We start from the raw sequence: 14,564 nt of genomic DNA, 5'->3' as shown, positions 1-14,564 counted from the left end.
AAAATCGGTCAGCTTTTCTCCGCCGGTTTTGTGGTGAGCTTTTTTCGGTGCACAAAAAAAAAAGTGTACGAACGCAATCGGTACGTTTTGTTTTCAGCACTGCTTGATCGGTCCTATCAGCTCGTAGCGTAGGCTGCACTGTGGCTTTATGTAAAACCTAGTATTCGCGACTCGAGCGAAATCAACGCCGCGTAGGGGCAGCGCCGAGAAGCTCAGGAGAGGAGGTCGTTTCGATTCTGTCGTCTGCTATCGCTGCTTAGTTCTCGTATGCAGCATAGAAACAAACATCGTTTCCAGTAATTATTCTTATGATTCCGCCGCCTCATTCCTACGCACTGACTATAGAAAAAGGTTTCTATCGTCGAAAAATCGCTTTGCTTTCAAATGTAACACTGATTTTACGCTGCAGTGCAGGAATTTCTGGTGGTCCGCGTGCTGAACAACGAAAACTTCCTCCTTTCGTCCGCCATTTTGCCTCAGCAGCGCGCCCTCTATTGTTTGCTGGAGTTTCCGGCAAGCAAACGCATGCACATGATGAATCGGACATTAGCATCATGCACATACTACATATCTTTGATGGCGCGCGTGCGGTCGTGTATCTCTACTGAGTGATGCACTTTAAAAAACCCAGGCTAGCAGTGGTGCTGCACTGTCAAAATTGCTCATCTACAGCGTAGACCAATGTCGCCGCTCCTCAAAGGCAGGCCCTTACGCTGTATAAACACGAACGTCAATTTCTTGTGTGATGGCGAGTTATCAAACAACGTTTTTAATTCTTCTTTTGCTAAATATGTAAAATAATATAGGCACATTATTTGATAAATGTACGTGTATATTATTTCTATAGTTCACTTTTCCTTCTTTTTCTTAAATCAGCTACTGGCATGCAATGTGTTTTGAATGGAATATGTAAACTTTAAAATTGTTAGCGTTTTATAACTTAAATCTTCGTCAAAACTTTGTTGTTGTTTTTTGTTTTTTTGTTTTTCTCCATGTCCAATTTGCAGCATGCACAGGCAAACGGCTAACCCTTGAAGAGCAAGAAAACTATGCTTCAAAATTTGCCTGGGACCATCTTGTCCGGGTTTGCGCTTGGGAGCGTTAGGGCAGTTGCCAATTTGACTGGGACCATTTTGTCCGGGACCATTTTCTCCGAGACCATTTAGTACGGATCCCCTTCTTTCCTTGCCTCTTCTACTTTTAGTTGCTTTTAGTTGCCGACAAGATTTGCTGCTACGATACTTTCTAGATATGTCCCCCAATCTTCCGCAATAGTATATAGTGCTTCGCTAGCGCTGGCCATGGGCGGCGATGCGGCGGTCGGCTCTAGCTCTAGCTCTTTGGGGGCGAGCCCCAATCTGTTATACCGGGCGTCCGCGAAAAAACCGGATCCCGTTCGTTTTTCGCATCGCAAACATAAACTAGACATCGCGGAGAGCTTAATGAACTCCGTGACAACGCAGCCCCAGCCGTTCGAGCAATATGCCAAAGTTTCAGCACAAACCGTTATCTCATTCAGAAGTTATAAGCGATTTTCTGCAAATTTGAATGGAAAAAAGGCGGCCGATCGAGCTCTATATGACTCCGGAAACCGAAAACGGGCGAAAATGGGCCCCGTTTTCCCATTACGAATTTCAGAAAATCATTTATAGCTTTTGAATAAGATGATGGTTCGTGCTGAAACTTTGGCATCTGTCTCGAACGGCTGGGGCTACGTTCTGGCGGAGTTTGAGCTCTCAGCGATGTCTATTGGCGACGTGACCGATCGAAAGCGTCGCGGTGGTCGGGCCTCTACGATTGGTCGAATGCTGACTTTGACGTCAGCAAATGATTCCTCATCGACGGATATAAGAGTGATGTAAGAACTTTGATTTTGACGGTGTTGGCGGTATTGGTTTAAAAGCGCAATAATTTCCAGCTTCCACCATGCTAATTTCAAGCACCATCAAACTTGTTGTTCACAGGGTGATGACATCACGAGAGGTAACCATTTCAGGGCGCCACCCAAACATCTCGCCGCTAATACTTCGTCTCATCTTAGCATGGACTAACCGCGAATGCTGTGCTAGCGCGAGCGGCTAGCCGTGACTGCCTTGACTAGAGCACTCGCTGCACGAGCGCTCGTGCAGCTGCCGAGGCTTCATTCAAAGCAACTATCTCGCGCTTTTAGCACGCAGGCTAACAATAGTCCATACTAACGTGAGACGAAGTATAGTTTATTTTTGCAATGCGAAAAACAGGGTTCTGTTTTCTCGCGGACGCCCAGTACTCCGTTTCACCTTTCGTTGTACCGCAGCGAAGCCTAGAAATGCGAGATCATAGCGTTGGCCGTAACGCACGAGAGCTTGTGCCGCCGAGACTGTTCCATAGAGCAAGGAGCTCGCGCTTGTCGCCTTTCCTGTGGTACATCATATGGTGAAGCAAGGAACACCTTTTTTGCACGTGACAAAAGGGATCACGTGATCAGCTGCTCTCCACCCCCCCCCCCCCCCCCCCCCCCCGGTCCAAAATTCCTCTTTTTTTTCTCTATCTTTTTTTTTTTTTTTTTTATCTTGTTCGTTTCTCTTTTCGGCGTTTCACTCATTGACGTCGCTCGTCAAAATATTTGTTTTTCCTTATATTGACATCTCAAACTTAGAACTTCGGAGTTCGGGCTGGGGCGACGTTAACTTAGATACTTAGAACTTCGAAGTTCGGACTGGAAAGTGATCGGAAGTGGCAGTCATACAAATCTTTTGCTTGCAGGCGGCGTCTTGGTTTAACACGCCTTCTCCGAAAACAAATTTGCAATCGACTGCAGTGTTTATGACTTTTTGTGGATTGCAAAAAAAACTTCTCAGAGTACATCAATTATCAGGTCGCGCGTAACGTTTGCCTGGTTGTTCCTTAAATTACAGAATGCGGCACAGTTGCTTTTCATGATTTATTTCACGAGTTTTATATCAACAAAGGACCCGAATGTCGTGTCATAAAATTCACAGTTGATCGGAAAATGCATATATCTCGCACAACCGCGCCAGAACCTTTGTTCATTCGCATCGGTCAAGAAACATCAAGGAGGCAATGTTTGCATTCACAACCTTTTGGCATAACATCCCGATCGTTCCGTCGTTAACCCGCTCGACGTTGAAATAATAAAGACACTATTTTGACATTTTACGAAAGTGACAATACAGACTTTGAAATAATGTTTGAGATCTGTAAACTGTGGACGTCGAAATAGTCACTGCGAAATAAAAACAGGAAAAAATAAAATGGGGAAAACGAGGGGGTAGGGTAATGCGGATTCTTGGGCGAGTTGGTACTGAAACTTGGAGAACATAATAGCGCTTCACGACAGGGACGAAGGGTAGGAACGAGACAACACAATGCGCTAACTTCAACTGGTTTAATCGTCAGAAAATCAAAGGTATAAATACTCTGCATCATCGCGCCATTCAACCAATCCCAAGCCACGCCACTGATCGCAAGAACTGTATCTCTTTATCTGCCAAATGCCGATTTGGCAGATAAAGAGATACAGTTCTTGCGATCAGTGGCGTGGCTTGGGATTGGTTGAATGGCGCGATGATGCAGAGTATTTATACCTTTGATTTTCTGACGATTAAACCAGTTGAAGTTAGCGCATTGTGTTGTCTCGTTCCTACCCTTCGTCCCTGTCGTGAAGCGCTATTATGTTCTCCAAGAGGGGGTAGGGGACATGTAGGTGGCGACGCGATCCCGGCTAACACTTGACTGCGCTCATACGACGTGCAAAAAACGCGTCCCGTGAAATATAGCTACAGCGCGAAACACATGTACGACGAAACCGTCCGATCCGACGTCCGACCAGGCAATACGACGGTCGGAGGCGAGTGTTTTCAACGCTCTCCGATGCTACGAAAACCCTCGCCCTCCAAGGTCATTCAGGCAGTCCGCACGTCGGATCGGAAGGTTTCGTCGTACATATGTTTCGCGCTGTAGGCCAGCTCCGTTGAACTCAATTATCGTTAGCAGCTCAATGACAGTTGCAGCCGCCGTGTAACTCCGCCCGACCGCGATTAATACCCTCGTTACGCGGGCACACTACACTGCAGTTAGGCTAAGCCACATTTATCACATGATACTTGCGAACAACGGTCTGCGGATCTGCAGTTAAAGCTACGAGCGCACGTGCGCTTGAGCATCCATCAAAGCAGTGCACGCACACTGTTCACTTCTTCTGAGATAGCTATCCGAGAGTATAGACGCTTTACACACGCGCCAAATTGAGCCGCCATAGCCGCCCTTCTCTTGTCTTACCGAGGTGCCGAGCCACTGAAGCGGGCGTTGACGAGTCTCCACAAGGGCCTATGCTGGGGAGAAGGACACAGCAGCATTTAAAGTGACAAAAACCTGGCCTGCTGTGGCAATGGTGAAGTGAAGCGAACGGAATAAAAGGAAACAAAAATTGAAGGTCAGTTATGGCGGCGCCCATGCACAGCTGCTGCAAAGCGTCTATAGTGGCGTAACTGGGGTGACGCGTCACAGCAGTTGGAAGGGTCATGAAACGATTTTTCTGCTTCTTCCTCATTAACTTTAATCCTCGACTCAAAGGCGAATTGAGAAATCACGTCGTCGTGGACAAGCTTGGGCACCGGTGCGATGACTCTAAGCTTCCACCGTGTTTTTAAAGCACACCATAGAGAAAAAAAAATTTTGGGGGGTTGTGTGTATGTTTATACAGCCTAGAACTTGGTCTGCCTCATCGGGCGACGAGTCTCCCAGCTGTGGATGGGAAATTTAGCCGGTGCAGTACAAACCGCTAGCCTGGGGTCTTTAACGTACGCCACGCAGTAGTGATACACGACCGCACGCCGGTACGATGCTCATCCAGATCGAAACGGGCAGGGGTGGGAATTGAACTCAGGGGTGCTATGTTGCGCTTTTTGGACTCCCAGGAGACTAGGGAGAAGGAAGTGACGTCAAGAACGCAGCAAATGCAGATTGGATGTTGATTTTGTTTTCTTCTGTCAAGATCCAATCTGCGTTTGCTGTATCGCTGACGTCAGTTCCTTCTCCGTCTCCTGGGAGTCCAAAAAGCGCAACATAGCACCCCTGGATTCCTGGGTTCTGCGCACTATAGAATTTGTAATTCTCAAGTGACGATAAGTTCCGTCAGGGCACTCATTGGCCACGAACGCGAATCCAAATATTCGTCGACGGATTGATTGTTGACGAGCGCATACGTCCGAGTGAGCAATTCTCGTGTCCAGTGCGTGAGCTGGGGTCGGCTGACGTCAGGTTGGCACCGCTGACGTGCTTTAGGTTGCGTGGGTGTATCATAGTGAAAAGGCGGAGAGCTTTTGAAAGAAGGGAGGTACGAAATAGTTCGCTATATTTTCAAATGTTCGTACCGAAAAGCTTGCTTTTGACTTTCTACCTTTTTTCTTTTGACCCACTAAACGATATGCTATTAGTAAAGTCCCAACTTAAAATCATTTATCCCAGCCCAGAAATCGTTTCATGGCCCCTTTAAAGAAACACTGACACTTCCAACAACTTTTTTTTTGCCGGGCGATTTATTTCGGTGTCAGAATGCTACCCAATCAATATTTTGCTACAGCGTCATGTATATTTTTAATAAAGTCAAAAAAATTACCGCATCTCCACGTGGTGAATGATGTTGATTGGGGCGAAGCTCTGGTGGTGCCGATGATACTGATTTTATTGTTCATAGGTAGTGCTGATGGTGCTGATCTTTTTTTTTTTATTGCTCATAGGTAGTGCTGAGTTCCGGGTTGCGTTTCGACTTCATTATTACTGTTTTATGGTCGGTGAAATGCAGAGCCAGTGGTTCTTCTAGCGGATCAGCTTGGATCCGCTAGAAGCTGCCGTGGGATCCGCTAGAATCTGCCATCGCTTAAGTCAACGGTCCATGTCAGAAAGAGAATGTGTGGTATATGGAACGTGGTTATATACACATTTGAGCATTTGACCGCAGCGCCCTCTCATCTATAAACGTTGAGCCAATGCATGCAAAGTTTAACGCGATTATATACGCATTCGACCGCAGCGCCCTCTCTTGTATAGACGTTGAGCGGCTACATGCAACGTTTCATCCACAACAGAAACCCCAGCTCTTGAGTTACTACCACATCTCAGAGCCCCCTACTCCTCCCGCAGTCGTGGCCGAGTGGTTAAGGCGATGGACTAGAAATCCACTGGGGTCTCCCCGCACAGGTTCGAATCCTGTCAACTGCGCAAACATTTTTTTTATTTTTATGTGAGCACGGACTCCGGACGGACGGACGGACGGACAAGGCTAGACCCCTAAAACGCAACTGCTCGAAACCGAAACCAAAACTGGACTGGGGAGAAAGACGAAATATAGATAAGGAGAGAGTTGGCGAAAATCACGTAAATGTGCAGCGTGCTTTTGTTGTTGTGTTTGTTTTCTTTTTAGTTAACGTTTTTGCAGTTTTTAGGAGCCACGAAAAAGGGGGGGGGGGGGGGGGGGTAATATTTATTTTGCATTTTTATGTGAAGTCTGTCCCAACGGGGACTCCGCGATCCTGAACACTCATCCTACCCAAATGACGCGCCCACAGACCTTACAGTTGGAGGACGTCCGTAACAAAGTAAAATGAAGGAGGGAAAGACACTTCTTCGTGTTTACGCATTTCCTCCGTGAGCGACCCCGAAGTGGTAGTGTATCCATGCGAAAAGAAAACGATGGAGATAACAAAATAAAAGTTTGTTTTGCTTGCAAAAAAACTGACCCGACAAAACAAAAATTAAAAAAAAAATCTGAAAGATAACACAAGCAGTAACCCAGTCAGGGATCACGTGGTAAGCAAACGCCCCACATCCTGGCGTGGAGTGTAAGGTCAAAGTCTCTCTCTGCCGAAGTAAGATCGCTGCGAACCCTCTCCTCCTCGCTCATCGCGACCGCAGTAGTGCAATGTTTTAGACAATGCCAATGGGCAAATAGAGCTTTGCTGGAATGCCCTAGCTCTACACAGACGTTTGTAGAGCATCCCAAACCCCCATTGATAGCACGCCATGCACGGATGCATGCATGTACGCACCAAACAAGAAAGTTGCACAAGAGCTTGCGATTGACAAGGCGCCTGACTTGGCCCGATGCCAAAGTATTCGCCAACGCGGTCGCCGACTTTTCTGCTTTTCCAGGATCGCTCTTCGTCACTTCTTCGGTCCGCTCGCTCGTTGCGCTTGTTTGGTTTTCCTATTTTCTTGTGGACTTTTCTTTGAGCAGTGTGCTTTGATGGGCTAGTTGGTTCATGACTAAATGGAACAGCGCGGAACATAGGACAGAAGGAACAGGACAACACGAGCGCTGACTTACAGCTGACTGTTTAATGAGAAGCGAAGGAAGAAGAAGAAATAAGAAGCGAAGGAAGAAGAAGAAATAAACTGAAAATAAGGATTTGCCTCATCTTTTAGTTATTTCCTTTGCAAGTATTTTGTATTAATCCTTATTTTCAGTTTATTTCTTCTTCTTCCCTCGCTTCTTATTTCTTCTTCTTCCTTCGCTTCTCATTAAACAGTCAGTTGTAAGTCAGCGCTCGTGTTGTCCTGTTCCTTCTGTCCTATGTTCCGCGCTGTTCCATTTAGACTTTCTTTCTTTCTTTTTTTTTTACTAACTCGGAGAACATAGGGGTGACATGCTTTCATGGAAAAAACGTTTGCGCTGTGTGCAGATTGGCACTGTTCCTAGCGCGTATGCAAGCAACGAACTTCGCGATAGTAAAGTATACTTTCGTGAGCATTTTTTCTATATAACAATAAAACTGAATTGAGTTTTGGGTTTAATGTATCTCTTGTGCAGCAGCGCTAGATACGCAGAGAAAAATGGGCAGTTTTTTCTGCTTTTTTCAACTTGCTGTACTCACTCGCCGTGACATGGCCCACCCCACTTTTTTTTTATGGATTTCAGGCGGCGGGGGGGCGGGCGATGACTCGGAATATTATGGTAGTTTTCCTAGGATCATGTCCGCCAGCAAACAAATGTCGCCACAATACTCTGGGCAGCTACCACCATCTATAAAAGACGGCGGCAACCAGACAATTGGCTTACCGGTTGTCTGGTTGCCGCCATCGCTCATAGATGGCGGCAACCTTTCCAGCCTTTCCACTCCGGTTTTCACCAGAGTGGAAAGGCTGAATTTCTCTTGGCGACAATCAAGAAGTCTTCTTAGACGTCGTCCTTGAGGTCATCCTAGACGTCGTGCTTGAGGTCGTCTGAGAGATTGTCCTCAAGGTCATCCTAAAAGTCATCCTGTAGGTTGTCCTAGACGTCGTCTTCGAGGTTGTCCTCAAGGTCGTCCTAGAAGTCGTCCTTGAGGTCGTCCTAGACGTTGTACTTGAGGTTGCCCTCGAGGTTGTTTTAGATGTCGTCCTTGAGGTTCTTCTTGATGTCCTCTAGACATCGTCCTCTAGGCATCGTCCTTGAGGTCGTCCGAGAAGTCGTCCTTGAGATTGTCCTAAACGTCGTCCTCTAGGAATCGTCCTAGACGTCGTCAAGATAACAGCTTCGCTAGTCTTCCTTTTTCACCAAAGAGGAAAGGCTGAAAGTGTTTTTTTTTTTTTGAGTCCTAGATGGAAACGGAACTCAAGGTCTATTCCTGCTGCAACTGCTGTCGAGATTCCTTATGGTACTGCCGGGACTCGGTTATGGTTAATGGTGCAGAAATTGTGAGGACTACCGAGAGACGAGGGGCACCGACGGGCAGCACAGTCCATCTGTTGGTGACTTCCGTACCGATGGTTATGCTTGTGGCATATTTGGGTGGTGGCGTGTTTCCTCTGACCTTGATTCTGTAGAACGCTTCCTCCTCGCCCCGAGACATCGTTATAACGAGAGATTACTGTACCACACTACGGCAGAGGTGCACAGTGCTCTCTCTCCCCCTGTCGTTTCTCACACATACACGTCAATTGTGGCAAGGCTCTTTTTTGCTCTTCACCCCCTGTAGGCATAGGTGGCCGCTGTTCCCAGAAACCCACATGATCACGGGGAAAGCGCTATCTACCTCCCCACTGTTCATGCTACACTCATGTACCCTCAATGCTCCCCCTTCCTCTCTCCCTCCCCCCCCCCCCTGCCCCTCTGGCAGCCGCCAATGCGAAATATCCACATGGCCGCGTTCTCCTGTGCTCTCCGGTCCTCTATCGAGCAGCTCGCCTACATATTTTCGCTTTTTCCACTGCAGCCGCGGTAAGGGGGCCCCTCGCTCACTTTCTAACACAGATCGCCAAACCACACAAGCGCCACGCTGCGTGCAAGAGACAGGCATGGCGGGCGTGCCGCGTTGGAACGCAATAGACAAAGGTCCGCAACAACACAAGACATACAAAGAACGCTGGACCCCGACTTTTACGCTCGATAGGGCCTTTTTACAATGCAGCTGCGACCGAATTATATCAAGCAAAGAGCAAGCTGCGCCACTGGCACCTTACTGAGCCAACAAGTTGTTGCTTCCTTCCCTTCTCTCCTAGGCATGCCAGGGGTCGTGACGAGTGGGAGAGTGCGGCCCTGCAGAACGCCAACACCAAGTGCAATGGTCTGCTGCCTCTGTGGGGGCCACAGGTGCCAGAGTCTGCCTTCGCCAGCTGTCTGGCCAGGTGAGTGATGAGTGCCATACCCACAAAACTGGAATTCCGCACTGCAAGCATGAGGGGTGTTCATGCAGTCTTATAAACGGGGTTGCGGACATGCATTTTGGAGAGAGGATTACACGTACCATTTTAACTGTCGTCCTGTTAAGCGAGGGAATAACCTGGTCACGCGAAAAGGAGTATACTGGAAGCCTCAAACAGGTGACTGGCATTTCACTGAGACTTCCCTTGGCAAGCTAAAGGTGACACAGAGTGGATGACAGCGACCATAGATGTGATGTTTATAACAAACTGCTAAGTATCTGAAATTGTCGAATTTCAAGTAACAGTTACCATGAATTAAACTCGTTTACTTCCATCAGAAGCTGGTGAAGCTGGAATTAAGATACGCATCTTAATTACTGCGCTGTGCTTGCATCAATGGTTTTAATTGCAATTACAACAAATACTGCAGTATGTTTCAACATAGATGCCAGCAAAGCACAAATGCAAGCTCTGCATCTTGTGCATGTCTACAGTACAAGAATCGTTGACTCAAATCACACTTGCACTGGGTGTGTGCTTAGTGGAAATGTCATTTAAGCTAATGATTCTTATATTGAACAGTGAAATAGGTTTCTTAAAAGCATGTTCCTAAGAACACATCTCCTCTTCTTTTTAATTAGCTTTTTTTTTTCTGGTTTCTTTGATTTGTGTGGAAGTGGTGACCTTCCTTTCATTGTGATGTTTTCAACCCCCCGTTTCAGGCACAACACGTACATCCAGGACTGCACGGGTCATCTGGATGTGGGCTATGTTTCCACCCTGCACGACCTGAAGCTGCTGATCTCCCGCTTTGCTCAGGAGCGCTCCTTTAGCGAAGACAGCGGGGGAGGAGGCCCCCAGAGCAACATGCACCTCATCCCTTACATCCTTCACATGGTCGTCTACGTCATCAACACGTAAGTGCTCGGCCCCTTTTTTCTCTGTGCGGTGGCCGCCAGACAGACTGGTGCAACAGCTAGGATAGCACCTCTACCCACCACCTTGGTTATTGGTAAAATATTGAAACGTCCACTTAACTATTTTAATCAGTTGCTAATAAAAGCTGCCTGACAAAATTCAAGCGTTGTTATGATGCAGCTTTTCCCCTCCGGGAAAGTAAAGAAAGACCTAGAAAGTAGTGTTGTGCGAATATTCGAATTTTCGAATAGTAGTTTCGAATAGTACTCTATTCGATATTCGCTTCAAGAGCAGTTGTAATATTCGTGCTTTTCGAAGTGTTCGCAAAGTCGCGGTCGTAAGTTTTTTTACTGTCTAAAGACCAGAAAAAAACGATATCTAAGATAAGAATATACTCACACGTTCGGCAAAACGGTATAAATACTATGGTGGGAACTTTGAAATATATTCATCGTAATTATTTCATCAACTTTTTTAATAACGGGCAAAAGAAACCGAGCAACGAACTCCAGAGACACCGGCGCCGTCTTCGCCAATCTTGGCGCCCTGGACTTTCTCTCACCACCGCCACGTCCAGATATAAATTTAGAAAAACAAGTTTAGGATAAAAATAAACACCTTGAGAAATTTCTCATAGCATGCATAATAGCTCAGAAACTTTTATTTCCGATAAAACTCATAAACACGGTTTCAAAACATTTAAATTATAATATTTCGAAGCAATATTATATTATTACAGCGACAAGGTGAGTGGATGACATCGACATCGTCAAAATGATGGCAGCTAAGTCGGTTGGCAAGATGGACTAACGACAGCGTGAGAAGTCCAGTTTGGAAGTATTTCTGTAAACTTCCCTCTAAAAATGGCAAGGTTTCTTGAACGGTAAGTATTCGATATTCGATTCGAAAATATTCGACCAAAATCACTATTCGCTTCGAATTCGATTCAAACTCAAAATCCACTATTCGCACAACCCTACTAGAAAGATTAGAAAACCGTGGACAACTGGTGAACTGTGTAAAAGAATCGGGGGAAAAATCTGCAAGTATCATGCTTTTGAGTTCACAAAATTTAGAAACAAATTGAACTCTGACTTGAAAAAGAGCGAAGTGTGAATATTATCAAAATAAATTTTTGCATATTCATAACGACCACAAAAAAGTATTGGACATGATTAACTATCTAACGAGCAGCGTGAATGAAATCTTAATAAATAACATGCCTTATTTACTTGCATAGTGAAGACCCTTTTTTTCCCGAAAAATTTACACATATTTGGAGGCAAGGTACTGTGGCACGTCTCCACCGATGGAGGCGCCCCACGGCTGGGTGGGTGCGCGCCACAGTGACCATGTTTTGAAAATTGCGAATCTTTTTAGGGCGTTCCTTTTGCCAAAGGAAAAGCACCCTATGAAGCTCACTCAGCACGGAGAGCGACGCAACCATTCTTAGGCCTAACCACTTTTACGATTTTACTGCCGGAAAGCGGACCACAGACGACGGCGTGCCCCACTTTATAAACTGCATTTGTTTCTTTTCTCATCTAAAGTACTGAACAAAAACTACTTTTATAAATAATTGAAACTGTTCGCACCACTTATATTTTGTATTTCGACTAAAAAGAAGCTTTTAGCGGCTCTGACCAGTAGTAAGCCCGGGACCTAAGATGTCGCATATCGCATGCTTTCAGCACCGCGGGTCGCCCCCGTAGGTGGAGGAGGTTTCCACGTCGTCCGGTTAAAATATGACGCACTGATATTTAGTTACTCTCTCCGTGCCCGCTGGCTTGCCCAAACCTAAATCTATTGTTACCCTGCAAGTTATGTTTCCAAAGCTGTATACTCGCACCGGTTCCTCTCGCAACACCAACCTCATCGCATCTTCGTGAATAAATTGTCTGTCCATGGGAGGAAGTCAAGAACTGTTTCTGACTTTTCAGGACAAGATGTGTGGCCAGAGAAGAGAAAAACCTGTCCAACTTTCTCGAGATGTCACCAGAGCGGCAAATTGAAAACTGCTTCGAGGTAAGGCCATCTCTGGATCCTCCATCCGAGACACGAGCAAGGTATAGCACTGCTTCGTTTGTGAGACAAATATGGAGAAGATTAGGGCAGAGCAGAGAGTTTTCACTTAACCGTACAGGTGTTACTGATGTCAGGATGGTTTTAACTCCAAAGAGGTGAACTGACTGAACTGAGAGGTTCTACTGCACTAAGGATATTATCATATGAACATTGAACACTTGAAGAATATAAGCATGTCTTGATCATATCTTATAAACTCGGAGACACACAGAATGTGTTGTCTCCGACAACGCAGTGTTTGGTTTGCTTGGCATGCACTATTTCTGTGTGTTGTAACATGGTGTCAAAGGGTCACAGGAGCGACGTCACATGACATACATTACATCCGAACCTGATGTCAAGTTACATGACGTCTGGGTGTCACGTGTGATCATGTAAGATCATGTGTAAGTCGAGTGTAACGTGCCGCTTTTTCCCATGAGACCCAGCCCTACAACAGATTCTGCGTTAAAAGATCTTTGGCTCGTAGGAAAGGGTTACGAGCTACCATTCTTCGAATAATCAGTTTGTTTCATTGTAGAGTGAGGGCCCCTGCTACTGGGCCACCATGGCACTGGCAGTGTGGTCCCCTGCCAAGTGGCGCTCCCGGCGGGTGTCCCTGGTGCGCCGCATGCTGGTGCTGGCGCATGCGCGGCACCTGAGCCCCCAGGGCTGCTCCGCCCTGGCCGACCAGGAGCCCAAGGAGTTTGCAGTGTACAAGCCCTACCTCCTGTACCTGGCCATGGTGGACGGCCTGTACACCATCATGTTCAAGGCAGGTGGCACCGGGTATCCGGTGATACCGAAAGTGCCGGATGTTCTGACTAACCCAAGTATCGCCATTGATTGATCATGCCGCGAGTGCTTCTACTGGTTGCCGGCAAAGCCTCGCTATTTCTGGCTCATGGTGCGTCCGAAATGCAAATGCGCACATTCCTATACGCCTCGCAAGTGGGCTCATTTTCGTCTTCTGCGCATGAGAAAGGAGGCGCGAAGGCGGGAGAGGAGGTTGATGACGATTCCGGCTAAGCTCCGCCCTCGCACATGTCGGGGAGGCCGGGGGGTAAACAAACATCGGCGTCGGCCATGGCGGCCGTGCTGTAGCGGCGACCGCGAGTCTTTTATTTATTGTAGCCCGGTTAAAATTTGCCGAGTCCACAAGATCGAGCAGCTTTGTGCCCCTTACGATTCCTCCGTCGTCTGCTAGACGCATTTCGAAGATTCCAAGATGAAGACGACGAAGAGCATCATAGAGAAGGCGCTTGCCTAGCCTCGTGATTGAAACGCCGGTTGCGCCGGTCACTACGAGACCGCCGCCCGATTGTACCGGTAAGTTGCCTTTTATCTTGTTCTTCCTTTACGAAAACGACAGATTTTTCCTTCTAGCACGTCTTTAGAAATCTTGTGTGGCGGAGTCGATAGGCGCTATTAATCGAAAAACAGCCGAGAATGTAGCGTTTTCGCGATCCTCCGAAGCCCATCTTCGCAGGTGATATTTAGGAATATATACTCGTCATTTCGACTCGAAACTGCACGGAGGCCGTATAAACTATGTTCCGTTTCATTTTAAATGCGATCGAAGTTAAATCTACATAGGCAAGTCCCGAGCTTTGATCATAGCTGCCATGTGCGATCTTGCAGTGCGTTCTCGCGTTTGTAATTTTCGCTTCGTTCGCACTTAGATGAGACGCAGTATAGTCATACATCGTATTTGGTATAGTAGTTGCAGTCTACGGTTGTGATCATGGCACTGTAGAAAAGCACAGAGCTCAAAGCTTACCACAAAAACGCGATCGTTTTTTTTTTTTTTTTTTTTTTTTTTCAGGAATGAAATTGGAATGGCTGTTACGTGTAATACAGTGAACCAACTCGGACAATACAAATTTGCCGTTTCACATTAGCCAGTATGAGCGAATTGCCAACGAAGTACCGATGCCGCCTTTCTGCAAAATGTGTTG

The 14,564-nt window shown here is 46.6% G+C and overlaps 1 protein-coding gene across 1 annotated transcript; it reads left to right on the top strand.

Annotated features, from left to right (window-relative positions):
* The first annotated feature begins 9,459 nt into the window (after positions 1–9,459).
* Positions 9,460–13,456, top strand: LOC120836556 (E3 ubiquitin-protein ligase UBR4-like). Its single transcript, XM_040205523.2, has 4 exons — positions 9,460–9,606; positions 10,347–10,541; positions 12,483–12,567; positions 13,148–13,456. Exons 2-4 carry the CDS (start codon positions 10,492–10,494, stop codon positions 13,454–13,456), a joined length of 444 nt encoding a protein of 147 aa, XP_040061457.2. The 5' UTR covers positions 9,460–9,606; positions 10,347–10,491.
* The last annotated feature ends 1,108 nt before the right edge of the window (positions 13,457–14,564 follow it).

This window comes from Ixodes scapularis, unplaced genomic scaffold (assembly GCF_016920785.2).
Source record: "Ixodes scapularis isolate PalLabHiFi unplaced genomic scaffold, ASM1692078v2 PGA_scaffold3__209_contigs__length_174095766, whole genome shotgun sequence".
Lineage (NCBI taxonomy): Eukaryota > Metazoa > Arthropoda > Arachnida > Ixodida > Ixodidae > Ixodes > Ixodes scapularis.
Note: the sequence above shows the minus strand (reverse complement) of the source record. Positions and strands in the feature narration are given on the sequence as shown.